We start from the raw sequence: 25,712 nt of genomic DNA, 5'->3' as shown, positions 1-25,712 counted from the left end.
AACGCCGTAGTTGACATTAAAACTTTATGCCATTAAAACTTTACTCCTCAACTTAATTTGCAAAAGAAAAGTAAACTGGATCTTCATAGAAAGTTATTTCCTCGAAAAGTACCAGGGGAAAAAAAAAAAAAAAAAAAAGAAACTATTTTATCATCCTATGAATAATGCTTGTGATTTATGAACAGGCAATCACATTGACAATTAAAGATATGACAGCAAAATACTTAGGGTTACATATTTTATTTTATTTTATAGTAAGCTTTACACCAGGATCACCATTTTTTCTATCACCCAAATAAGTTACATTCATTCTGAGCTTTCATGCAGTTTTAAAAAAGTTACAATTTCTCAAAAAATAATTTTCAAGTGAGCTGTAATAAACTCTGCATGACCAAGCCAGAATTCTTTCACATCAAGTAAATATTCCAGTTTTCCCTCCTGCTTTGACAGCACAGGCCAATTACAAAAGCCCCTCCAAATTTGCACTAATTAAACGGAGACTCACTGAAATTCCTGCGACTTTCTGAATACCTTGAGTAACAGCAGTAACGCTTCACAGCGCGAGCGAGACCACTGAGCTGATCTGAAGAAGCGGCATTTTGCCCGAGGAGAATACTGAAGTGTCTCGAATGAAAACCTTGTCGCAAAGGGACAGACCAGCACCCAAGAGCATGCAGAACACAAACAGGAGGCAGCCAACCTCACATCGACAAGCTTAACCGCAGCTTTTAAGGGGAGACAGCATTAATGCAGTCTTCTACTATTTCAAAAAGGTAGTGATATATGTCAGTCCTCCTAGCGATGTCGAGGGCTGTTTCGTCCAAGTTGTTTTTCAGGTCCGGTTTCACGTAGCGATTCATCAGCAAGAGTTCGAGGGTTTCTCTGCTGTTTTTGTTCCCTGCAGCGATGTGCAGGGGTGTCAGCAAACCATTGGTCTGCGCGTTGATGTCTGCGCCCTGCTGAAGTAAGAACGCGGCCACTTGCGTGTTGTTCCACTTGCAGGCGCTGTGCAGCGGCGTCCAGCCGTCCACCGTCTGCGCGTGCACGTCCGCCCCCTGCGCCACCAGCTCGTGGGCGATGTCCAGGTGCCCGCTGTAGGCCGCGCGGTGGAGGGGAGTGTACTGGTCCTCGTCACGAGCGTTCACGGGAGCCAGCTTTTCGGACAGCAGCCTCTTCACTGTGCTCAGCTACGGAAAGAAAGCAGGTCATTTAAGACTGAACTCTGCAGATAAGATGTCAGGAGTTTCCTGTTCTGAAGTTTTATGGGAGAACATTTTGCCGGTCTCAAAAAGGCTGAAGTGCAACAAGAAATTTTAAACCAAAACCAGTTATTGTTACTTTGTTACTGGGGTGGCATTTTTTTTTTGGGTGGGATGGGGTTTTGTTGTTTTGGCTTTTTTAGGGTTTTTTTGGTTTGGGTTTTTTTTAAACAGATACAACATGAACAGTCTGTTGCAAAAATACACAGCCCTAGTTCCCCCCACTTTGCTGTAAGCATTTAGCTGAAGTGCCTTAGGAGTGCCTTTGCCTTCCGCCTTCTCCCCAGTCGCTGTGAGGACACGAGTTCCTCCACAGGACTGTAGGTGGAGCTTGTGCGTGTGAGAAAGGTGGCTAATGGACATCAACGTACGCAAGGGCGGAATCAGCTACGCAAGGGCGGAATCAGCTACGTAACAGGAATCTTGGTCCTCTCTCCCTCACTTCCAAGAATAAAAAGCTTTTTTCCCCTCTATAAAAAGACAGGAAAACAGTCACCCATTATTTACATACAGAGCTTTTGAGAAAATAAAGTTTCAGGTACGCCCTCTGCACCCCAGTTAAAAGGCTAACTTGCCATGAAGGAAGAGCCTGGCATGCTCTTGTGGAAGTGTAAGAGTGCTGTTACCTGAACTTTGAGCTGCAGTCACAGCTTTTGTTCTGAAAGCTCATGGATCCAGAGAGATTTCGGGGTGTGGGGGCTACAAAGGGAGATGTTTGACATACAGTGGCTTGCAAAGCCGGATCGAGATAGATCAGAGAGATAAAGGGAAGTGCTGGTAACTTCTGTTTGTGGATGAAGCAGTAGATGTCTGCTCAAAATAACATTCTTGTCGGTGACACATATGAACAAAATAAATGTCTTACCCGATTGTTTTCAGCTGCCCAGAGTAGCAGCTTCTCTGGATGTTTTTCCATTTTTTTTTCTTGCATTTCGTACCATTCCTCACTTCTTTCTTGTTCATCGTCATCATCATCGGACTGCCCAGACCAACAGCTCTGCGTTCCTACAGGAATCAAATGCCTGTGCGTCTCCAGCAGGTCAAGTTGGTTAAAATTCTCCATAAAGTCTTCAAACTGGTCGCTGTCGTCATCATCTTCATCGAGTTGTTTGTCTTTATTCATTTTCAGTCACCGCCTGTGGGCAGCAGACACACAGCGCCATTCACCACAACCGTTACCGTCACTAACCGTCAACGAACGCGTCCGTCGCGGACGCCAGCAGCACCGCGAGCAGCAAAGCTCCAGCGCCGAGTGCCACGCGCCTCCGCCGGGACCCCCGGTTCTCGCCCGCGCAAGGCAAACCCCGAGCTGGCCCGGCCCAGAGGCGGCACCGCCCCCAGGCCCGCGGGGCGAGCCCGAGCGGGCGCTCCGCACAGCGACAAACAACCGATTTAGGGAAACAGCCCGGACTTTGGAGCAGCGTCTCTGCCCGCCCCCGCGGAGCCCGCCCCGTCCGGCGCTCCCGCCGCCCGTCCCTTCCCCGAGCGGGGCCCGGCCAGGCCAAGCCAGGCCGTGGCCTGCAGCGCCGGCCTCCCTCCCCTCCGCGGGGGCCGCACCACCCCGGGAGGGCCCCAGCGCTGCCACCGGCGGCCAGCAGGAGCCCGCCCCGCGGCTGAGGCCGGCACCCCCCGTTTCCCCGGCCCGCCCTGCCTGCGGGCTGCCCGGCCCACGCCGGCCCCGCGGTCTCCCATCCACACTCGCCACCCGCCCGGCCCCGCTTAGCTTCGCCCCCCACCCACCGCACGAGCGAACGCACCTGCCGACCCCACCAGCGGAGCGCTCCAGGGGCGGGGCTAGCCCTGGGGCGGGGCCAGCCGCCGCAGGACGCACACCCCCTACCCGCCTAACGAGTCCTTCCAGCCCGCGCCCGCCAGCGGATGTGACGCCAGCGGTCGGCCGGGATCGGCTCCTCGGCTGACTAACCGCGGCGGCCCCGCGGGAGAGGCGGTGAGCCAGCGCGCGCGCGCTTTGAGCGGGGCGGCTCTCGCGAGAGCTGCGCGCGGCCCCGCCCTCCTCGGCACCATGGGAACGGCGCGCGGCGGCAGGTGGCCGCGCTAGGCCGCGGGGTGAGGGCCGGGCCCCGGGTCCCGGGTCCCGGGCCCCGGTGGGGGGGGTCTGCGGCCCCGCCGTCGCTCTCCGTTCTGCGCAGGGCAGCGCTCCAGTGCGCTTCGTGCGCTGGCTGCTGCCCCCGCATCCCTAGAGGGGGAGCGGGCCGGTTGCTGCCGCCGTTACCGTGCGCCGGTGCTGAACCTGATGGCGGTCGTGCTCATCCCGGGGCCCCGGTGCCGCCGTGCCCAGCCGCCCTGCCTCCTGCCCAGTCCCGTTTCGTGGCCGTTCCCGCGCGGTTGCCCGTTTCTTGTGTGCTTCCGGGTGGCCTCCCCAGGGAGGGAGGCGCCAGGGGCAGCGCTGTGTTCCAGGGCGGCCGGTGCGAGGGGGCTGGCGCCGCCCCGCCGGGTAGCTACGCGTCTTGTGCGGTAGTAAATGGTTGAACTGAGCGCGACTCTCCTTATCTTGCTTTTTTTTTTGCGACCAATAATTGCCAGTGAAGGACTGGGCAACCGGTCGTTCAGCTCACTGTGCCCTTCCTGCTGATTCGTGTCTGGTTTTGTCTCTTAGGCTTCACATGGCGTCTATGAAGATAGAAACCGACTTCTGACCCGACTGACTAAGCTGTGTCCAGAGCCTTTGTGTGAGGAGTCTTGGCACGAAGATGAGTACCATCAGCTCCCAGTAAGCCCCAGCTGTCTGCAGCTCCATGCAGTTCTGTCGTATTAGACAGCAAGTCTTTTGTATGTTTGGAACGAGTTAAGAAGAACTCGGATCGTCATTTGTGTTTTCCCTTAGGTCCTTATGATGGTTGTACTTGCTTTCATGTATGTGTAGGTTGCCAGTGCCAAGTGAGAACTTGAATGTTTAAGTGTTCACCAGCTGCCCTGGTTTGGCTGGGACGGAATCCCAGCCTAGCCGTGCCAGGCAGGCCTTTTGCAGTTTGGAGTCAGCCAGGGCAGCTGACCTGAGTTAGCCACAGGTGCAGCCCAAACCATAAGGTCATGGCCCTTATAAAGGGGGAAGGTTTGCTGAGGAAGGGGAGATCCTGTGGGGTCCCTGCTGGGGTTCCTCCTGCTCCTTCCTGCTCTTGAGGACTGTTCTCTAGCCGCTGTTTATTGGGCTGAGTATAACTCTGTATCCCTTTGCTGGTGTTAGTGCAGTTTCATTAGATCTGTTCTCACTTCAACCACGGGGCTCCTCTCCTTTTCCTGGGCCCCTTCCCTGGCTGGTGAGGTGTCAGCAGGTGATAGAGTAGCTTAGCACCAGTTTAGCACCAGGTACAGGCTGAAGGCAGACAGCAGGTCTTTTCAGAGACAGAGAACATACAAAGGATTCATTAGTTATTCATAAGATACTTCAGGGAGGTGGTTGCAGCCCTTTATCCCAGTAGGCTGACTGGGATAACCGTATCTTCAAACTGGTTGGTTTGGTGAAGTGCTATCTGCAATAAAAGTAGTGAAATGTTCTGAGAACATTATAGGAATGACGTTATGATAGTGTTTTATGACACATCTGTGTATTTAATGACTTTGGACACAACAGCTTACCTTAATAAAGCCTGTTGTGAAAACTCTTTAAGTATGTTGCTCTCTGACACAAATTTTCCTGTCTCATTCAGGGATGATGAAGAGACCTTTAAAATACTTATTGCTACTGATATTCATCTTGGCTACTTGGAGAAGGATCCGGTGCGTGGAAATGATACGTTTGTAACTTTTAATGAAATTCTGGACCATGCTCAAAAGAATGAAGTAAGTGCTGCTTTTTGGAGTGAGACTGTGGAAAATAGGTTCCAACCTGCCAGAAGCTGTAAAGCTTAGTCCTGGTGCAATCTTTAGGCATATCAAATTAAATGAATAAACTAAACTATGTATTGCAGCCAGTTTCTGTTTTAGCAGCAAGGAGGGCCTATACCTTTGGGAGAGTGTTCTTGTTTAAATGATGACAGTTGCATTAACGGTGTTTTCAAATTGCCTGTGCCTGTTCCAGTGGTATTTGGAGAGGGTTTGTCAATACAAGAAGGGAAGATAATTGGGAGGGTGGGGGGTAACGATACAAAGTCTTCAGACAACTCAGAAAGTACTCAGGGGGGGAGGAAGTTAGGAACTTTTAAAGTGTGGTTTGGATTGAATGTTTCTTAGTAAAATTATTTGTAATTTTGATGAAGATGACTTTTTTTTTTTCCCCTAATGCTTTTTCAAAAGCTGAATATATACAGAAGCTGCAACTAGTACCTTCTCGAAGTGATGTGGCAGTAGCTACTGATTTCTTCCTCCTAGGTACGACAGCAATGAAAAGATACGGTCTATCTTCATGGCTGACAAAGAAAATGTTCAAGACCCTTATTCAAACAGTTCACCAATAGGGTTTTTTATTTTTCAGCACTACCAGTTTTTGTCTTCTGTAGCTTTTTGTAAAAGAATGGTTTTGGGATTGGTTTTGTTTTAATGAACAATTTAGTTAATGTTTGTTTCATGAGGAAATTAAATGCCGTGTCTGCAACTTCCAACTTGTTTGCTGTAGAAGTCCAGAGATGAGGAGATACGTGGAACTCCTTAGAAGAAATAATTTAGCAATTTACTTGAAAGTCTTTCAAGGTAATACAAAATGTTTTATTAAAATAATAGAGCTTTTTGTTACATACAGGTGGACTTTGTTTTACTAGGTGGAGACCTTTTTCATGACAACAAACCTTCCAGAAAAACAGTACACTCTTGTTTGGAGTCGCTAAGAAAATACTGCATGGGTGATCGTCCTGTTCAGTTTGAAATTTTGAGTGATCAGGCAGTTAATTTTCATAATAGCGAGTAAGTATGTTCCTGGAAATTCTGGGGTAAGGTTTGGTTTGCATATTGGGCGAACGTGCTGTGATTTTTATGATTTATATCGTCCGTGACTGGAACTTTGAAGTTTTGGGCTTGTTTGTGTGGGATAGTTTACAGGATGACTTCACCTATCATCTGTTATAATCTAAGTCTATAAAGGGCTGCACACAATTTTTTGAGAAACTTCTGACTGTGCTGTGACATTCGATACATTATGTTCAGTTTCTGTCCTGCAAGGACGATGCACGTAGCCAAACTGACGTGAATGGCCGTGGTGAAACGGGCAGCGCTTTGTGTGTGAGCAAAGGCTGCACAGCCCCGTCCACCGCTATCACCCGTACCACCCGTGTTGTGCAAGTCTTTTCCTAGGCTTGGCTTAAAAAAAAATAGGATCTTTTTGCTACCCTGTTCCCCCTGGGAAATGCCATCTGGTCCATGAGTAAGAATCTTCTTACACTGTGCAGCTTAAGCTTGTTCATAGCCACTTGGTACTCGTTTGCGCTGCTGTCATGGTATGTGATGACCTTGATTTGAAGAGGATGTTGGGAACTGTCCACAGATATTCTGATACAGTTTTTTTTTCTCTTCTTGTTCAGGTTTCCATGGGTGAATTATCAGGATGCAAATCTCAACATTTCTATTCCAATTTTTAGTATTCACGGCAATCATGATGATCCCACAGGGGTAATTATTGTCATAATTGTACTATACTGCTGTATTACAAAAATAGTGTTATAGAACTAGAGACGTGTATAGAAATAAAGTTCTTGGAGAAGAGACTAGTTTTAGTCAGTTGCATCACTCTTCATGTAAATATTTTGTGTGTCTTTAGGAATTCTGTTAATTAATGACGACAAGTTAAGCGTGACATTAAAAAAGAAAACGGAAAGAAGTTCAGGGGTCCATATGAACTATGTTTAAATTCTTAATTTACGTAGATTCCTGTCATTGAGAACAAAATCACTTTTCACGCCAAGAAACGGCAGCCTTTCAGAAAGTTTCTAACCGAAATTCTACCTGTAGAGACTGCAAGCTTTTTCCTTAAAGAAGGGGAATTTTGAAACTTTGCCTTGTGCATGTACAGTTGATATGCATCTTGCATTTTCAAGGAAGATAATCGAGTAATGATGAAATGCCAGTTTAAAAATCAACAACTAAAAGTAAGCAGGAAAAGGACATTTACAAAGCAGCAAAGTGTGTGTGTTGGATTAATAACTTTGCGTTTTGTATCAATGGCAGTGTGTCGTGGAGATGAGTGTTTTAACAACAGAAGTTTAGCTGTGGACCCACTGTTGCCTGGTTTGCTTAAGCAGATAATTTTCTATAGCAGTGTAGAGACTTCAGCTGTTTGGGTTTTTGTTTTGTTTTTCTGAATGATTTAATGTTTAATTTCATGTTGTTCAAATGAGGCAAGACTCACAAGGAAAAGGGATTTGCTTCTGTACCCATGAGTGCTAAAAAAGGAGCTAATATATGTGGTGGGGGTTTTCAGCTGCAGAAGTTACTTAAGGAAAGATATTCTGTCTCCATTTTTGAGACTGTTTCACTTGGATTTTAAGACTAAATGTTCTGTTGAAAGTTTTTACACTTGTTTTTTAATATTTTCTACAGGCAGATGCACTGTGTGCGTTGGATATTTTAAGCTGTGCAGGATTGTTGAATCACTTCGGACGTTCAGGTTCTGTGGAGAAAATAGATATTAGTCCCATCTTACTGCGTAAGGGTAGAACAAAAATTGCTCTGTATGGCTTGGGTGAGTATGAGCCTGCCGGACTGGCTAGGCAGTTCCTGCATTACTGAAGCTCAGTAGGTCTGAATTAGGTTGGAACAAACATCTAGTGCTACAACAAAGACGAAGGTCTAAGTAATGCTGAATTAAAGCGTATCAGTTCTGTGACAGTGTCAGGTTTTCTCCTCCTGCTACATTGTCACTGGCTGACAGGGTTTTTTTCTTTACTTTTTTATTTTAAAATAAATCCTTCAATAACTTTAGTTCTGTACTTTTATTGATCTTAAATGAGCACTGCGTAAGTTAGCCCTGGATAGTGCCTGTGTATCGAGTCAGGGCAGTCACACTCGTAAGTTCTCACTGTTGTGTATTAAGCTCACTTCCTCCTGTTTAAACTTACTTCCTACCTGTTAAGGCAAAACTTAAGCACTGTGTGTTCACACATTGTTTTTATTATACTTAAAAACATAAAGTGTCTGAGCAGAAACCTCATGTCTGACATGTCTGTCTGAAGTGATTCCTAAGTAACATCTGTCACAGGTCACCTCAGTTTCTTTAAAGAAACTTACGAAGAGTTTCATCTCTTAAAGGTGTTCTATGGTGGGTTTTCAACTTCAGTTTGTCCCTTTCTATCTTCTCCTCCACCTTCCCTTGTACCCTCGCTTCCTACTTAGAATGGTCACGTTTGGCTTTATGTCTAGAGAAGTTAACTATTAAAATCTTAAATTTTTCCCGTTATTTTATGTCCAGTCATGAGTGCTTAAACCCTTTTTTCCAAGCAACTCTTATAGCTGTAAGTTAAGTCCTAGTTGACTGTGACTTCATGAATTTAACAAGATACTTTAAAAGCTTGCTAGATGTTCTAAGAGTTAGTAGTGAAGGTTCTAATACCACAATATAAAAGTTTTCAAAAAGCATTTGAATTGTTTAATACCCAAAATCATTACTGCAACAACTTTCTAAAGTATGGGTGGTGTTGCATGAAAATGTTCGTGAGGAGTTTCTTTGAGCTTGTGCCTGGATTATGTACCCTCTTGACTTTCTCTGATTTAGAGAGCACTTGTTCTTGTACAAAATATGTAAACTTCATATGGGATTTTATTGAAATGCATCATGAACCTTGGGTATGGATGGTTTGGGTGGGGTTTGCTTTTTTCCTTGTTGAAAACATCAAGGAAATAATCAATGACAAACAGTTCAGAAGTACTGCAGACTTCCTGCTGCGTGGGAGAGCACAGACTTCGCAGAATTCATGGTTTATTTCTTGTAGAGAATTTTGAAGTATGTTTGAGAACTCCATCTCTGCTCAGCAGTATATCTTTTGAGACTCCATCTTCCAACAAAATACACTTCTTACTCTGTCAGCAAGAAACAAAACACCTCCTCTAATATTTTTAGTTCTGCCTATAGTCAGTTGTTTGGCACAGAAAACTGGCAAAAGGTCTCAAACCAAATGTAGTTAATGAAACTGCTTTGTAGTTGTTTAAAGGTAGATTTCATGTCAAAATGTCTTATTTTGAGAAGTCTATCTAGTAAAATAGCCAATTTATACTTTGATCTGTTCAAATTCATAATCGTGCCTCAGACTTCTTAGGCCATGACAATGAAGATCTGATCTTTCTACAAAGTTATGTTTTTCATGCTCTTTTTAAGAGAGTTGCTAATAAAAATGCTATAAAATAGTTGATTTACTGCACAAAGATGATTTAATGTTTTATTTTGTCCACTCCAGGAGCTATTCCAGATGAGAGGTTGTATCGTATGTTTGTCAATAAACAAGTAACCATGCTGAGACCGAAGGAAGATGAAGATAGTTGGTTTAACTTGTTTGTGATTCATCAAAATAGGTAACAGTATTGAACGGATTACGGTGACTTTTAAACTTCTTGCATTATTTCATAACTGCCTTGAAACAATAGGTGAGAAAGCCAGCTATGCTAGTTGGTGCTTCATGTGAGTAGTGGTTTCTTAAGATTTTCCCAAATAAAAGCATTCTTTTACAGCGCTTCTTACAGAAGAATCATAAAGGAAAAGAGTTGAAATAAATTAATTAGGAATGTTGGGAAATCTCTTCCCAAACTCTTACACTTAGGGGAGTGGAGGTTTTGCAGTGTAATATGCGCATAATTAAGTCTTGCAGGGTTGCTAGAGCTGGAAGAGCATTAAACTTCATACTGCATTTTCTACCCGTGTTTGAACCATAACTTGGCGGGTACCGTATCTTCCCTTGCGCTGCTCTGTTGTATAGTTTCTCTTGCATAGAGGGCAGGGAGGATGTGTTCTTTCTGCCCACACACTTCTCCCAGCGGTGGTGGTAGGAACACGTTTGGCGTTCTCCCCAAATCCTTTGTGGCAGTTTTTCCTGAATACAAGCGCAATCCTCGTCTGCGAGTAACCATGAGGCAGAAACCAACATAGCTGTGTACTGATCTCTGCCCGGCAGGCTGATGGAGCTCGCTCCTCCATCTCCTCTGCCTTCTGGAAAGGGATGGGGGCTGGTGTGCTCTGTGTCTTAATTCAGTGGGTTTTACCCCACCATTTAAAAAACAAACAAACAAAGCCATGAGGTGCTATAAAAGCATTCATGTGGAAAAAGTCCTGAAGTCTTGCAAGACAAGTAAGAAGAAAAGGGATTCCCGGATATAGGAGGGGAGCAGAAAAGGGTGAGCTGTGCAACTTGCTGTTTTATTTAACCACATAGTTTAAACAATTGCATAAGGAATAAAAGTGAGGAGTAATGGATGTGAAATGTATGTAAGACATTTTTACTGGAGTTTCTGTATCATTAAATCATGCTGGTGTTTTTCTCCTCCTTCAGTCCCCCATTGCCCACCCATGACTGTACACATTCTAATTATTTTCTCTTTTCTTGAACAGGAGCAAACATGGAGCTACCAACTACATTCCAGAGCAGTTTTTAGATGACTTTATTAATCTTGTTGTGTGGGGTCACGAACATGAGTGCAAAATAGCTCCATCCCAAAATGAACAGCAACGTTTCTACGTTTCTCAGCCAGGAAGTTCAGTGGTGACGTCTCTGTCTCCTGGAGAAGCTGTGAAGAAGTGTGTGATCTTTTCTTTTTGTTCTTGTTCAGCCCTTGCCTTATGTGTCTTGTGTGTTGTGGTGAGAAAGGAAAAATGCTTCTATTAAGCATGAAAGGACTTGTGTTACAGTGTGGATTAAGTTCTCTTAAGTTTATCTTCTGCTAAGCTGCCTTTCTCCTTCTAGACACATTGGTTTGCTGCACATTAAAGGAAAAAAAATGAAGATGCAGAAGATTGCTCTAGAGACAGTGCGAACTTTCCATATGGAGGATATTGTTCTAGCTGATCATCCAGATCTTTTTAACCCCGACAACCCTAAAGTAACGCAGGCAATACAAGCATTCTGCATGGAAAAGGTAACTTGTAATGCTGCCAGTATATGGATACAGTGTGTGGGCAGGGAAGGGGATCTGTGACTGGTTTTGAGACTGGAAGATAAGAAATCTCGTGTCTTGGTTCTTAGGTCTGTATCAGTCTCTTCCTGTGTTTCCTTGGAGCTAGAAATGTAGCAAAGGATAGTGGCTGTAAAGTAAAACAGTGTGAGTGATCAGCGATGTAGATGTGCTGGACTATGCTATAGCTGAAAGATAAGCCTGTCATTGTGCCTTTTTTTTTCTCGTGCATTCTTACATGAAGATACTGGTACATATATGTGGATTTTGTACATATATTTTGTACATATATTTTGGCTGGATACTGGTACATATATGTGTGTTTAGGAATGAGAGCCCATCCTATAATTATTGTTTTCATAGCTCCCCCCTGCAGCTGGATGTATTTCAAGTTACACTTGAAGGATTCAGGCATCTGTAAGAGAACAAAGTGGAACTGAATTTCTAATTCTGCTTTGCAGGTTGAATTGATGCTGGACAATGCAGAAAGGGAACGCCTGGGAAATCCACGCCAGCCAGAGAAGCCTCTCATAAGATTACGAGTAAGGAATTGTTTGGTTTGGATTGCTTTGTTTTGAAAGGTCACTGTGAAACGTTTCAAAGCAAAGTCATGCTTTTTGTCTAAAACACATGATGTCTAAAATGTCTTACTGTGTACAGGCGAATGTAAATCACCTTCGTACCATGATTCCCTTTACCTGTGGTATAACTAGTGACCTGTGGTAAAGGAGGGTATTAGTCATAAGCGTACTTCACTGCTGGTCTGAGTAGGGGCATGCAAAGTGGCTATTTACAGAGTTCTTCTTAAGTCATATTATCCTGTGTTTGTTTCTACCCTAAGTTACTGAAACTTTCCTGAAGACTAGTAAACGAAACGAGTTATGAACAAGTTAGGAATCTGGGCTGCTGTTAGCTATTCTTGTAATGTAATTATTAACTATTATTATCTGTCAGCCATTCTGCATAGTATGGTAAAGCATTGATTTTAGGTTGACTTACGTTTTACTTTAATTTTTCCTTTGAAGGGTAACAAACATATCTTGATTTGTGTGGCTTCTCTATTTCTATTTGTTTCATATTTAAATGTTTCCTTTCCTCTCTTAGGTTGATTATGCAGGCGGCTTCGAACCGTTCAGTGTCCATTGTTTTAGCCAGAAGTACATGGGTAGGGTGGCTAACCCAAAAGACATAATACACTTTTTCAGGCATCGTGAACAAAAAGAGAAAAATGGTAATTATAAAGGCAGGAATCATTGGCTTGCCTTGGTTTTCATTCTTCTTCCCTTGTTATGTTACCCAGCACTTGCAAAGGTTTGGTGTCTACCATCTAATGTGGTGCAGGAGAAGTAAAGATGTGTAGTCTCGTTTAAGTGTACATATTGCTCAAGTTTTTCTGTTCTGTTTCTGGGTTTGTCTAAAATTCTGATATTCAGCATAGAATCTTCTGATAGTTATTCATAAATAATTCCTTTTTTTCTTTGGACTCGAACCTTATTGAGTTGCTTAGAGTAATACATATAGCCCTGTACCAGACTGAGTTACTCCGTGCTTCTATGATAATTACCATGAAAGGCATTAAACATCTCACTCCTGAGACTTCTCAGAATGAGGTGGTTGGTTTTGGGCACTCCGCAGGAAGAGAGGTGGGTGTTGTGCTTTTTCCCTTTCTTTTTTAATTTTATTTCATTAGTAATTAATTTGTTTATACCTGAAATAGTAATGGAGGAGATGGGCTTGAGATGTTTGTATATTTTAAAAAAAAAAGTTTGAATGTACAACAACAATTTGTTTGCCCTAATTAATCATGTGTATGAGGTGTTCTTGGCTTGTCTGTTTCAGGTATGTCTCTATTCAAGCATTTGTGCAAACCAAATAATAGCTGTTGCTATTGTAGCTTTTCTCACTGTGCCTAGAATTTTTAATAAATGGTTAATAGATGTTGCCCAAATACTGGATTTTTAATAATTGCTAATGAAGATACAGCTTGCTCAAGAACATGCTGTGCTAAAGAACTGTTAATATTTCACATTAGTGCATTGTAAGTACTCGAATTCCATTGACGGTTTTTATTTACGCTGTCAGTTTTACAAAGTTCAAAATATCTTGCTTCGTGAATAAGAACTGCTTTTATATATATATATTTTTTTTTTTATTATGACGTATTAATCTTGCTTTGTTGTTGTTGGTTTTTTTTAAATAGTTGCGTAATCTCATTAACGTTTTTGGAATGCAAGATAGCTACCACCACATCTGTCACCGTGTTTCATCAATACCTTTGCATTTTCCTGTTTAACATGAATCTCAGCTTCACTTATATATTACTCTGCATACTATGTGGTAGCCTCAGTTGATTATCCCGTTCATTCCTCTGTTGTTCCTACCTTGCTGCTCGAGAATGGGGGACAGCCTAATGAGCTGTGAACACTTTCTACTGAAAATCAGTCAGTGTGCTTTGGAGGAAAACTTCTTCTCTAGTAACAGAGTTACTTAAAAAAACCCAAACCCTTGTGCTTTGGGTCTTTGGATTTTCTTCCATTTGCGGTCTTCTAGAGTTCAATTATAATAACCTTCAGGACATAGTATTCAACTTAAAATTACAGTTAGAAGAACACTTTGTATCTGCTAGATGTGGAGTTGTCTTGTACAATTACTGCATCCATTATGTTTACCTGTGTTTCCAGACAATAGGCTCTACAGTTAGAACAAAAACCCTTTACGTGTAAAAGGGACCGCAATTCTTAAGAGGCCTTTTACGTATTACTGTCAGTGGGGTGATAATTGAAAGCTGCAAGCGTGAGTGACAGTGCTGCTGTGCTTTTCTATTCCAGACAGTGATCTTAATTTTGGAAAACTGGTTGGCAGACCTGCTTCCGAGGGGATGACACTGAGGGTGGAAGACCTTGTAAAGCAGTATTTTCAGACAGCGGAGAAGGTATCTTTCTACCTTTTATGATTTTTTTTTTTTTTTCTTTTTAAATGGAACATAATCTTTTTATCTTTTTTTTGCATTCTTAATGGAAGTGTGCCCTGAAAAGAAGTGGATTTGTTTCCTGTATAACTGTATGTGAGTTCCTATATGAAGTATGTGTCTTTGGTTAAAAGTAGCTGTTGTATATAGGTTGTACAGGGTATGTGAACACGTGCTGGCTTGAGAGCATTACGTCAACTCTTTATGTGAACTTGCAGTATCTGCCCTGTGCTAAATGATATGTCATGTTCTTACAGGAGAAGAATGTGAGGCAGCATGCTCCAAGTGAGAAGTCACCTTTATTTACTATAGGGTCAATGTGAGACTGTACTTTACTATTACTGGCTGACTTGGAGTAACTTGTTAGTTTGCAGTATCTTTGTGTCCTCAGACATAGTGCAGTTCCACGTTGTATTTAAAGCAGAGAAGGAAGAGTGTCCCCCAATACTTTGCTTTCTCCCCACTCTTTCATTAAACCTGATTTATTTCCCTTCCCTAACACCAGGACAGTAACATCTCAGAGGTAAAAAATAATAATCAGAGAGTCAGACATCCAAATTCTTGATCTGGATGAGCAAGCATAACTTTCAGAAGCTACTTCAGGACATGCTTTAGTCATTAGAGCAAGGATTTCTGGGCTAAAGATCTGCGAAATGGTATCATCTTGCCTAACTTTAGACACTTGTTAGGTGTCAGTATTAGGATAAATCATGCCCTGGAAGGGCTGTTGCCTTCTGAACATGATAGGAACCCAGGGTGACTAGTTCAGAAGTAGGTACTTCTTCAAATGCATGCCACCCCAAAATCCCCTGGGGAGGGGCAGCAGTGTCAAAGGCAGGGCACTGTGTTATTCAGCGAAAAACAAATTTTGCTTTTAATCTCTCTTCCTCCCTTATTCTGCAAAATTGTCGCTGTTACACAATCTTCCCAACTCGTTTGTATGTTCTTGTATGAGCAGCCCAGTTCCTGGTCCCTGCATTGAGGCCTACTTCAGCAGCAAAACATCTGTAAAGACTTGAAGGAATCGGTTGATGCTCTGGGAAGGCTTGCAGTAGGGCATCAATAGCTTTTAAGTTAACACTGGTAATGAAAGAAAGGGGAGGGGGGGAGCAGCATACTGTGCCCCCAAATGATGATAGGGGTCTCAAACATTGTGTTAAGATGGCTAGCAAAGCCCAAAGCACAAGCTCTGATCTCATCCGATTAGGGAAACAAAAGAGCCCTTGGACCCTGGGGTGGCACAGGCCTGTAGCTGGATGTTCAGAAAATCTTAGACGAAAAATGTCTAACAAGTACCAGACTCTGTTCAGTTCCAGGGTTGCTGGTAAGCTGAGAGCTGGGAATTGAAATCACTGCTATTTGTCTCTTTAGCAAGCTTTTTGTTTGTGTTTTTTTTTTCCTTTGGAAGACAGCTTAATTTCTGAAAATCAACATGAATGTTCTGCATCATTAGTCAGCCACTTATCTTTTCTTTTTTTGGTAGACTTCTTATTTTCTAATAGCTGTAAAACTTACTCCTCTGCGCAGCATTATTTCAGGGAAGGTTTTATGATTCAGAACAGTTCCTGAAGGACACCTGGAAGGGTCAAAAATCATTAATAAGCATATATAATGCTTATTACTGAGAAATTAGCTGTGCCATAGTTTACAGACAAAAGAGGCTGCTAGTTAAGCATTACTGTCCATATGGGGGTTTCATTCTCAGGATGTTTCTTCTTACTGTACTAGGAAGGAGGGTAGAGAAGAGAATGGCTGCGAGACACCACCAGTAGCATCTACTACTTCTACTAATTAGGGTTTGTAGTAATATCTTAATATAGAATAGCTTGGTGAATATCATCTCACTTGATGAACATGTGAGAACTATTGGTATTTACAGAACTGCATTTCAATAGAGTACACATCTGCTTAATAACTCTGAATGCTTCATAATAAAAATTTGCCCTGCTCTGTAACTGCCATTTTTTAATGTTAGAATTTTACAGTAAAACTTAGTAATCTGTAATAATTCAGGGCCTGTTTTTAATAGTGTTTTTTTATGTCTCTGCAGGTTGATCTTTAGTTTAAAAAAGAGAGGAACTAGGAAAGAATACGATTAACCTCTCAGCAATACATTTCAGACAAATTAGATATGACTAGCAGTGTAGTTTCTTTACTGTTTATGAAACATTTTTCTTTGAGCCTGGTAAATACTCTGTTAAGTAGATATAACATGCTGGTAGCAACAGGTTGTAACTACATTATGACCAATGACATGTTTGCTTATTGCTGTGCTTTTCTCTGGCTGAAGTCTTCAATGCACACTATTGCTTTTGGAACCAACTTAATGTAGTATTTATCTGAAACAGCAGGAATATTACTTGCTTGCTTTGATGGCAGATGCTTCTTAACAAAATGTTTTCCCCATTTATAAAGAAAGTACAGCTTTCACTTCTAACTGAGAGAGGAATGGGAGAAGCAGTGCAAGAGTTCGTGGACAAAGAGGAAAAAGATGCCATAGAAGAGTTGGTGAAATTTCAACTAGAAAAAACACAGAGGTTTCTTAAGGAGCGTCGCACTGATGCGGAGGAAGAAAAGATAGATGAGGAGGTAATATTCTGTTGTTAATTCCTTAGGAGAGGTCAAGCCAGATAGTAGGAAAACCAGTGCTCAGACCTGGTTTAGTAGATTTGCCTGTGAGTGGAGCGTGTGCAACACTCACCTCTAGTAATTTTCTGGAGTTAATAAATATGGTGATGAAGTTTCGAATACATAGTTTAAAAGCTTGTATTGAAGATGGGGTTTAGGTATGCTTGTACTGATTCTCGCTTTATTTGCACATGCATGCATAGAAAAGATCCATCACCTGTATATTCAGAACTGTGTGTGTGTGTGTGTGTGTGTGTATACTATGAGAAAAATGATAGATATAATCTTTTCTTACCTTTTTCGCATTGGCTTGGGAAGAGTACAAGAAGAGGGCAAGCATAAAGGAAACTTATCCTTCAGGTGCTCTACTAGTTTCTAACTGCTTGCAGCTCAGGGTCTCCCAGAGGCAAACATGTTTTATGTCTTTCTAGTAACCCTGTCAACTCACTGAGCTTCCATGTGAGCCTGTGTATTCAGTTGCAATATTCAAGCATCATGTGACAAGTTGTTCTGCAGCTTAACTGTGCGCTGTGTAAAGAATAATTGGGGCGGCGGGGGTGGGGGGGGGTTGCACCTACTTGTTTTCTTGCCGATTGCTTTAATTCATGAGGGGCTGGGAGAGACGGTAAACAACCAGTACGTGTAGTCTTGCTGTGCCACTTTGGTGGTTTGGGTTTTTTCTGTTTGTCTTTTGGACTAATACTCTCCCTCTCACCCATCATGTCTTTTTCCATACTTGATGAACTGAGCTTTTGTAGCTGTACATGTATTGCAATGTTTGTCTCTTCTCAATATCGTTGTTTTCTATCTTCCTTCTTCATCTCTCCCCCTTCTTTTCCAGGTATTCATATTTCACTGTCCTTTATAGCCAAATTACATGTACTTTCCTTCTCTTGAACATAGTCTCTCCTGCTTTGTGTCATGTCCCAAGTTTTTTTTTTTCTCCCCAGTGATGTAGCTCCAGTTATTGATAGACTGTGAGATTCTTAAACTGTAGGTCAGCATGAAAAGACCCTAAAAAAACTGTTCAGTTCTTCTTGCACTCTTCTCTGCCTCTCACATGATCTTGACGTAATAATTGGGTGATTGAGACTTCTCACATACGGTGTTTTGACTATTATATGAAATTAGCTGTTATTTTGATGGGAACATTTTTTTAATTCAGGTGCGAAAATTCAGGGAGAGCAGAAAAAAGAATACCGAAGAGGAGGATGAGGAAGTTCGTGAGGTAACTCCTTTAAGTTTTGAACATAGGCTGAAGAGTGGCATGGTGACTTCTGCATATAATGAAGTCACTTATCAATACTTCAACGTTGTCCTTGCCAAAAAGTCCCTGTCTGCCTAGGGAGGGTTAGTAAGTCTTTTTTTAAATCTTCCCTGATATAATGTGTGCCTAAGCTACTGCTGATTTTGGCTTTTGAGATCTCTTTTCTTGTGCGAATTTGTGAACCTGAATGTTCAGTTGTTCTTGCTTTGAACTGAAGTTAGACCAGGCAGGTGACCTTCAGAGATCTGTCAGCTTAAACTATCTGTGATCTCATCACTAGTGGACATGTGCATGGGCTGTATTGAGTGATATTACTGGAACAAATTGGTATTATTGGTAAAGCTTTAGGTACTGTTGTCCTCATCAGCAATCTGAGTTTTAGATCTCCCAGAGATTCGTGTCTAGATTCATATATCTTTCCAAAGAGAATTGCCAACACTGACAGCATTGGTGCTTATTTGTCTTTGCAAGCTATGTGGGACCGGAATGAAATTTTGAGAAAAAGGACAGCAGGGATGAAATTCAGCTCTCCTAATCTGAGAGATCTTCACATGAACTAGTTGTCTTAAGCACCCACTGTCATGTGTGAAGATCAAGTCAATGGAGCCCAGAGGGTGCTTCCTCTGAGCAGACACATGTGGCTGACAGAGGATGACCTCAACCATTCACCACACTCCACTGACAGTGTATCATATTAACTAGCTCCGTTTTGTTATCAGAGCTTAGTGAACTATTTTATGTGTACACATCTAAATTAAATAGACTAAATACTGTCCCTGCTTTTTGATAGACTTCCTTGCCTTCCATATCACTGTGGATTTGGGTCTTCTAAACCTCAATGGTTTAGACCTGTATATGACAACTAGGACTTAACAATGGTCCATTTCATCATTTAAGATTCTTTTTCCTTGTAGCACTTACTGTTCCATTTCAGGCAATGACCAGGGCTAGAGCCCACAGATCTGAGGATGCAGTTCTTGTCGCAGCTTCCAGTGATGAAGAACTCATGGATACGGGGTTGAAAGGCACTGGTGATTCAGATGATGGCCTTCCTGCAACACTGAGCCAAAGAAGGGGTCGGGCAAGAGGTAGGGCAAGAGGTGCAAGAGGACAAAATTCAACAGCAAGAGGGTCATCTCGACGGGGAAGAGGTTAGAAAAACTTCACATTCTTTGTGCTGCAGTTACTGACTGGTTTTTGGTTTTTTTTTCTTTGAAAGACAGCTCTCTTCTGATGCTTCCATCAAGTGGAAATTTGTTGCTTAAGGACTCCTACTGGAAAAAAAATTCTTCACGAGTATTTCTGGTACCATATTACATACAGTTGAGTGCCTTACAAGGCTCAAGTTGTGACTTTTTCACAGGGTGATTGAAAGAAAAATATCCTGCTTCTCAGCTATGGAAATGTAGTAGATTCTTAAAAGATGCATTACTGGGAAGGTCTGTGCAGTGAAGTGCACGGATAAACCTTAGTTACTGCTGAAGGTAATGCCTTTGATCAGTGTAGAGAGGAGGTACAGATTGTCTGTAGCCTAATGCTATTTAGAAGAGACTTCATTGTTTCTTGTGAGTGAGAAAATGGGGAGCGTTTCCTAAGCGAAACAAATTAAACAGCTCCTTGGCTGTGTGTGATTGTGCACTTTACACTGATAATGGTACTTCCATTACATATAAATATATATAAATATATATATATATATATATGTTAAAGAAAAAAAAAAAAAAATGAGGTCTTGCAGTAATATACTCCTTTGAGTTGCCTCAGTAATATGCCCGAAGGTCTAAGAGCAGGATGAGTTGAAACAAAGGCAGGCAGCTTAGGACTGATTTCGTGCTTTTCAACTAGTTGTAGGAGCATGTGCTCCAACGCTGTTCTGATGCCGTCAGAGCAGGGGCGTGTGTCTGTGGAGCTTTGAACACTGGTCCCAGAGCAGTTCTGCGGGTACAGAGGACTTTGATTCGAGGACAAGAGTCAATAAGAAGAGAGGAATGTAGGTTTTTAAGTGACTTCCCTCTCAGCAATGATAGACTAAAGGGGGGGACACACGACACCCCAAAATAACCACTTCACAGATTTGCATATTGTCTATCCCTACAGGAAGCATCAGCCAAGAGTCAGCTACTAGCAGCAGAACCTACAAGCCTGTATCTGTGCCTGCCAAGAATATGTCAATCATGGATGGTAGGCCTTGGATCTGTCCATTGCTCTAACCTGCGCTCTCAAGTTGTAATGAAAGTGTTTATTTAACAACGCAGTGCCTTGACTGCCCTTATTTCTCTCAGTCCAATTCAGCTGTGAGATTCTTTTTGTCCCAATCAAGTAGAATAACTAACAGTGATAAGAGAAAGAAAAATGGAGGGGGAAAAAAAAGAAAAGTGATATCCTGCTGTCTTGAGGTAAAATTGTCAGGAACTTCTGACTAAAACTAGAAATAGGGAACGCCTTGCTGTATGCAATTCCTTAAGGAATAAGCCTAGAAGGAATGTGACTTAATAGCATCTGGTTTATGCAGAATATTCCTTAGTGGGTAAAAAGGTTGAATTTGACTGATGTTTACAAGTTAGTAAGCTTTAATGCAAGTCCATTTAGTCTTACCTTGTAGCAAGTTTTAGAAATGCCAGTTTTTACTAGGGAAGATGAAACTTATGTGTGATTGAAGCTGCATGTGTGAGAATATCCCTTCCTTGCTACAGAGGACAGGCTCTGAGGAAACAGTGTAGGTAATCTGAGTATTAAAGAAAAAAATTACTGCTCACAAATCTGTACGTGAATCCCCCACAAGATACCCAACGGTAGAGCAAGTTTTAAATTAATCCACAAATTACCTAAATTTTAAATTGGTCAGCAAATGACCTAAAATACCGCAGAGAAATCGCTTTTAGCAGATGTGTTAATGTCTAAACTGCTGGACGTACAAGAATATCAATTAGAGGAATATTCTTCTCTTCCTGTTAGCCAAAATTACTGAAGGTTTTTCAGCCAGACTGGGAAATACCTGCTGCTGCACGGAGGGTTAGATCCCTGGGTTGTCAGACTCTAGCAAAGCCTTAATCTATGTTTTGATTTGGGTCTGGGGGTTTCTGCTTGTTTGATTCACAGGGTGTTTTGCAGAGGAAAGGCACACTAGGCAGGTCTTAAAAAGAATGATGTAACGTTGTTTGCGTTTTATTGTGTGAGCACTTTAAAAATACTGTATTTGCTTTATTCTAGCCTTTAGGTCTTTGAAACCAGAGCGCTCCTTGAATTCACCTAAATCTTACTCTGAGGTAAGAAGCGTGAATGAAGTTGCGCTGCCTTTTGCTGTCTTCTGATTTGAAAAATAAATATATGGCCAGAAAATTAGCGTATAGTAGCAGATGTTCCCAGGCTATCAGTTCCAGGAGCAAGTTTCTGCGTGTTAATTTGTAGACCTTTTGTACCCTTTTTTGGTATGGTGTTTGTCTGAGAAAAACAAAGACCGTGTTTTATGTGTGACCTCAGACTAAGGTACAGAGTGTATGTACAGGAGTATTTTGGGAGTTCTGCAAGATCTGAAGAGCTGAACTTTTGCTGTGTTTGCTCATTGTACACTTCTAGCCTGGAGCCCTGTCAAGTGTGTCTTATAACTAAGTAGGTATATAGTTGGAAAAAAGCCCAGAGCTTCTGTGCTATAGTGCTGTAGTTTTATGTGCTATATCTCTAGAAGAATAAATCTGGTGAAAAAACTTTATAAGTTATATATTTTTTTCAGGATATTATAGATGATGATTCTGATCTAGAAGACATTTCTGTTGCTCCTTCTTCCAGAGTAAATCAAAGGTTGGTGTGTTTACTTCATGGGTGTCCCATGACTGCCTTACTCCTGATGGACAATCGGCAGAGTCCAGGCATCTCATCCACTGCCTGAAAGAACAGATTTTAAGAAAGTCGTAACACTGCTTAGAGAACCTATGTAAATTTTTACCTATCAATGTGGATGATCTTTCTATAACCATCAATTGATCTATTGATTGAGATAAGCTAGGTCTGAGTTTAGAATAAATCTGTTCGTTTGAGAATTTGAATCGTCCTACTTGGCTTCTTAATCTCTCTATTGGTGGTCAGATCTAAGTTGAAGGGAAGGTTATTGGAGTATGTGTAACTGAGAACGTGCTGATGCCTCTTTTTCTTCTCTTTGTATGTTTCAAGGTTGTCAACTACACCTTCAGGTAGTAAAAGAGGTTCACAAAGCCAAACATCTAAAGGAGTTGATTTTGAGTCAGATGAGGTATGGTATATAGAGGTCTTTTTTCCTTTTATTTCATGTAGGCTTTTATAACTTACTGTTTTACAGCTATTTCGATAAAGCATTTCAGAGTAAATTTTTTCGTTTTCACTAACAGGGCTAGATTATTGCAACCAGCTTTAATTAGACTATATACATAATCATCAACAATAAGGCTAGAAGGGACCTCAGGAAAATATCTAGTCCTTTCTCCCTACAATTCTTAATCAGTTAATTGTCATTCCTGGAATGTGTGGAATAGGTTATTTTGCCTGGGGAAGAAAGTAATTGTCATCTCTTCTAGTGCTGGCCATGTCCTTTCATTTGTTTATGTATTTTATTCTTGTAATCTCTTCTAGTGCTTGGCCATGTCCTTTCATTTGTTTATGTATTTTATTCTTGTAAAAAGGAAGAATCTTTTTTTGCATTTAAAATTGGCTATTTTCCAGGGTACTTACTGTTTTATTGTTACAAATTATGTACAATACACTTGAAGATAGTGTTGGGTTTTGGGTTTGTTTTGATTATTTTTTTTTTTAAAGTTTAAGTCTCTCCTTGCAGTGTATTTGAACTGCTAGGAACTGGTTTCTTCCATAATTAAACAAGTAGAACTTTATTCACAGTTTCGAACTGAGTACAGTACACATTATACTGTCAGGCACTAGCAGACTGTCAGGTATGGTCAGGATCCTCACCTTAAAAATGTCAGCAGTTGGCCACTTCACAGAAAACGTCACATTCTTGTCCCTTCTCTCCCCTATGCTATCTCTTCTTGGACCGGAAATACAAAACTGCATGTTTGCTTGAACATGCAAAAAACCCATTATTTTTGAGTCATGCAAATCTCTGTAAATTGTGTGTGATGTGTATATGGACATAACTTCATTGAGGATGTGCTGCTCATAGTGATAACATTTTCCTGGGTCACACATGAAATATAGGTTGTTCCTCGTTTCAAAGTAGCTGTTCCGATCATATTGACATAAACCCCATTTCTGTTCTCTGCACATGTGTCATTTGGGCTTTTTTAATCAATGGATAATCTCTTTCGTATCAAAACCAACAAGAACAGGTCTGTCATAGACATAGAATAATGTGACCAGGCTTTCTAGTTTAATCTGAAGGTGACTACTTTCTGTGACTCGGGATGCATGCTCGTTCTGGTAATGCATGTCTGTTTACAAACGGCAGGATGAATTTGATCCATTCAAAACCACAGCAACGTCAAGGAGAACCAAGTGACTTCTGCCTCGCTACATGAGAGAGACCGTGAAAGTTAGTGAAGAAAACGGAAGGCGGTTTACAAAGCGTTCTCTGTACGACATTTCTCTGTAAATGAGGGGTTGCCTTCAATTTTCACTTCTATGAAACGTTTTTGGTTTGGGGTTGGGTGGGGTTTTTTTGGCCATTGGCACCAAATTTGGTATAATTTGGGCGTTGCATTGCTTGGTACATTAGTGTCTCTAATATTCTGAAGAGCTGCAGGTTCTTTCTAAAATTTCTAAAAGCCTGTTTTCTTTCTGGGATGATAATGTAAATAACAGTTGTATCTTTTATAGAAAACCCCATCTCTTGGGCTTGAATTTTGCAGAGGAGTAAATTTATAGTAGTATGCAAGTATGGATATGGACATGGACTCAGTCAGCGTAATGAAACTTGTACTTGCAATTTCCTATGGGTACAGTTTTAAACTCTGAAGAGTTTGACCCAAAAATAGTTTTCAGTTCTGAAGCTGGAAATGTTCTAATACTTTCAACTCTACTAGGAGAAGTAAACCCACTATTGCACTTTTATTAAATGTCATGGTATACAGGAGTGAATTCTGCTCTGTAATTCAAGAAGTGCCAAAGACTTCAGATGGAGTCGCGTCGTCAGCTTTTACTGTCTAAATGAGGTGTAAGGGCTGGAAACCTAGAGCTTCACAGGAATGCTGCTTGAAGAATAAAGCAATTGAGGCAGTAATGGGCAGGACGTGGCCTCTTACCTTTTTCTTAGCTGACATAGGTGATGGGTTGATGTCAGCTGCCCATCAAAGCTGCTCTGTCATTTCCCCTATTCAACTGCACAGGAGAGAGAAAATATAATGAAAGGCTTGTGGGTCAAGCTAGGGCCAGGGAGAAATCGCTGTCCACCATAGCCAAAACAGACTGGACTCAGGGAAATTAGCTGAATTTATTATCAATCAAATCAGACTAGGATAATGAGAAATAAAATGAAATCTTAAAATACCTTCCCCCCACCCCTCCCTTCTTCCTGGACTCAACTTCACTCCCGATTTCCTCTCCCTCCTCCTCGTGAGTGGTGCAGGAGGACAGGGACTGGGGCTTGGGGTCAGTTCATCACATGTTGTCTCTGTCCCCCCTCCTCCTCAGGGGGAGGACTCATCACACTCACCCTGCTCCAGCATGGGTCCCTTCCACAGGTGCAGTCCCTCAGGAACAGACTGCTCCAGTGTGGATCCCCCACAGGGTCACAAGTCCTGCCAGCAAACCTGCTCCAGCGTGGGCTCCTCTCCATGGGGCCACAGGTCCTGCCAGGAGCCTGCTCCAGTGCAGGCTTCCCAGGAGGTCACAGCATCTTTCGGGCATCCACCTGCTCTGGTGTGGGGTCCTCCACAGACTGCAGGCAGATATCTGCTCTGCTATGGCCCTCCATGGGCTGCAGAGGGACAGCCTGCCTCACCATGGTCTTCACCATGGGCTGCAGGGGAATCTCTGCTCTAGTGTCTGGAGCACCTCCTTCTGCTCCTTCACTGACCTGGGTGTCTCCAGAGTTGTTTCTCTCACATATTCTCACTCCACTTTCCAGCTGAAGTTGCTCCTAAACAGTAACTTTTTTCCCGTTCTTAAACATGTTATCCCAGAGGAGCCACCACCGTCGCTGATGGGCTCGGCCTTGGCTACCGGTGGGTCCGTCTTGGAGCTGGCTGGCACTGGCTGTGTTGGACATGGGGGAAGTTTCTAGCAGCTTCTCACTGCCCCCCCCGCTACTGAAACCTTGCCATGCCAACCCAATACAACATTTTTCAGGTGTTTCCTCAGCCCACTGCTGCAGTAACCCTCCTAAAACGGGATCACTGTTTTCCAAATACTCTTCAAGTGAGGCTTTTAAAATAGTGGTGTATTTGCGGTGGGGGAACCACTCCTGGTGAAGGAGCCAAGACCTAGGCCTATTCCTCTTCTTCCTTCACCTCCGTACACCCCGCTCCCCAAAAAGTGCTGATCTAAAGCTGTGTCCATTGGAACTAGTAAGGAAGAGGTGAGAAGAATTGATCGGCTACTGCCCCAGCACGTCAGAGAAGTACTA

General features: G+C 42.4%; 2 protein-coding genes across 3 annotated transcripts; one reads left to right on the top strand and one right to left on the bottom strand.

The window, feature by feature from the left end:
• Positions 1 to 224: 224 nt before the first annotated feature.
• On the bottom strand, positions 225 to 3,042 carry ANKRD49 (ankyrin repeat domain 49). Of its 2 annotated transcripts, XM_086475952.1 has the most exons (3): positions 3,017 to 3,042; positions 2,125 to 2,395; positions 225 to 1,187 (listed from the first exon to the last, which is right to left on the bottom strand). In XM_086475952.1, the coding sequence occupies exons 2-3, from the start codon at positions 2,380 to 2,382 to the stop codon at positions 729 to 731; spliced, it is 717 nt and encodes a 238-aa protein (XP_086332078.1). In that variant the 5' UTR covers positions 2,383 to 2,395; positions 3,017 to 3,042; the 3' UTR covers positions 225 to 728. The 2 variants fall into 2 exon arrangements, with proteins under 2 accessions (XP_086332078.1, XP_009953438.1); XM_009955136.2 differs by lacking the exon at positions 3,017 to 3,042 and having other exon boundaries at positions 2,125 to 2,415.
• An 839-nt stretch (positions 3,043 to 3,881) lies between these two features.
• On the top strand, positions 3,882 to 24,226 carry MRE11 (MRE11 double strand break repair nuclease). Its single transcript, XM_086475910.1, has 19 exons — positions 3,882 to 3,990; positions 4,928 to 5,060; positions 5,956 to 6,116; positions 6,731 to 6,818; positions 7,746 to 7,887; positions 9,596 to 9,710; positions 10,741 to 10,926; positions 11,093 to 11,264; positions 11,762 to 11,842; positions 12,405 to 12,531; positions 14,129 to 14,232; positions 16,684 to 16,857; positions 18,062 to 18,124; positions 19,098 to 19,314; positions 20,261 to 20,344; positions 21,374 to 21,429; positions 21,894 to 21,961; positions 22,331 to 22,409; positions 23,598 to 24,226. Exons 1-19 carry the CDS (start codon positions 3,971 to 3,973, stop codon positions 23,646 to 23,648), a joined length of 2,121 nt encoding a protein of 706 aa, XP_086332036.1. The 5' UTR covers positions 3,882 to 3,970; the 3' UTR covers positions 23,649 to 24,226.
• The last annotated feature ends 1,486 nt before the right edge of the window (positions 24,227 to 25,712 follow it).

The sequence above is a fragment of the Leptosomus discolor genome, chromosome 1 (genome assembly GCF_034619465.1).
Source record: "Leptosomus discolor isolate bLepDis1 chromosome 1, bLepDis1.hap2, whole genome shotgun sequence".
In the NCBI taxonomy this organism is placed as follows: Eukaryota; Metazoa; Chordata; class Aves; order Leptosomiformes; family Leptosomidae; genus Leptosomus; species Leptosomus discolor.
This window is presented reverse-complemented; position numbering and strand designations above follow the sequence as displayed.

Bases quoted from the DNA above. Each gene is read 5' to 3' on its own strand.
- ANKRD49 (XM_086475952.1), bottom strand. From the start codon at position 2,382: ATGAATAAAGACAAACAACTCGATGAAGATGATGACGACAGCGACCAG. The intron at 1,188-2,124 runs GTAAGACATTTA...TTCTTTCCGTAG, and splicing joins GGGCAGCTGAAAACAATCGG to CTGAGCACAGTGAAGAGGCT.
- MRE11 (XM_086475910.1), top strand. From the start codon at position 3,971: ATGAGTACCATCAGCTCCCA. The intron at 10,927-11,092 runs GTGTGTGATCTT...TTCTCCTTCTAG, and splicing joins CCTGGAGAAGCTGTGAAGAA to ACACATTGGTTTGCTGCACA. The intron at 20,345-21,373 runs GTAGGCCTTGGA...GCTTTATTCTAG, and splicing joins GAATATGTCAATCATGGATG to CCTTTAGGTCTTTGAAACCA.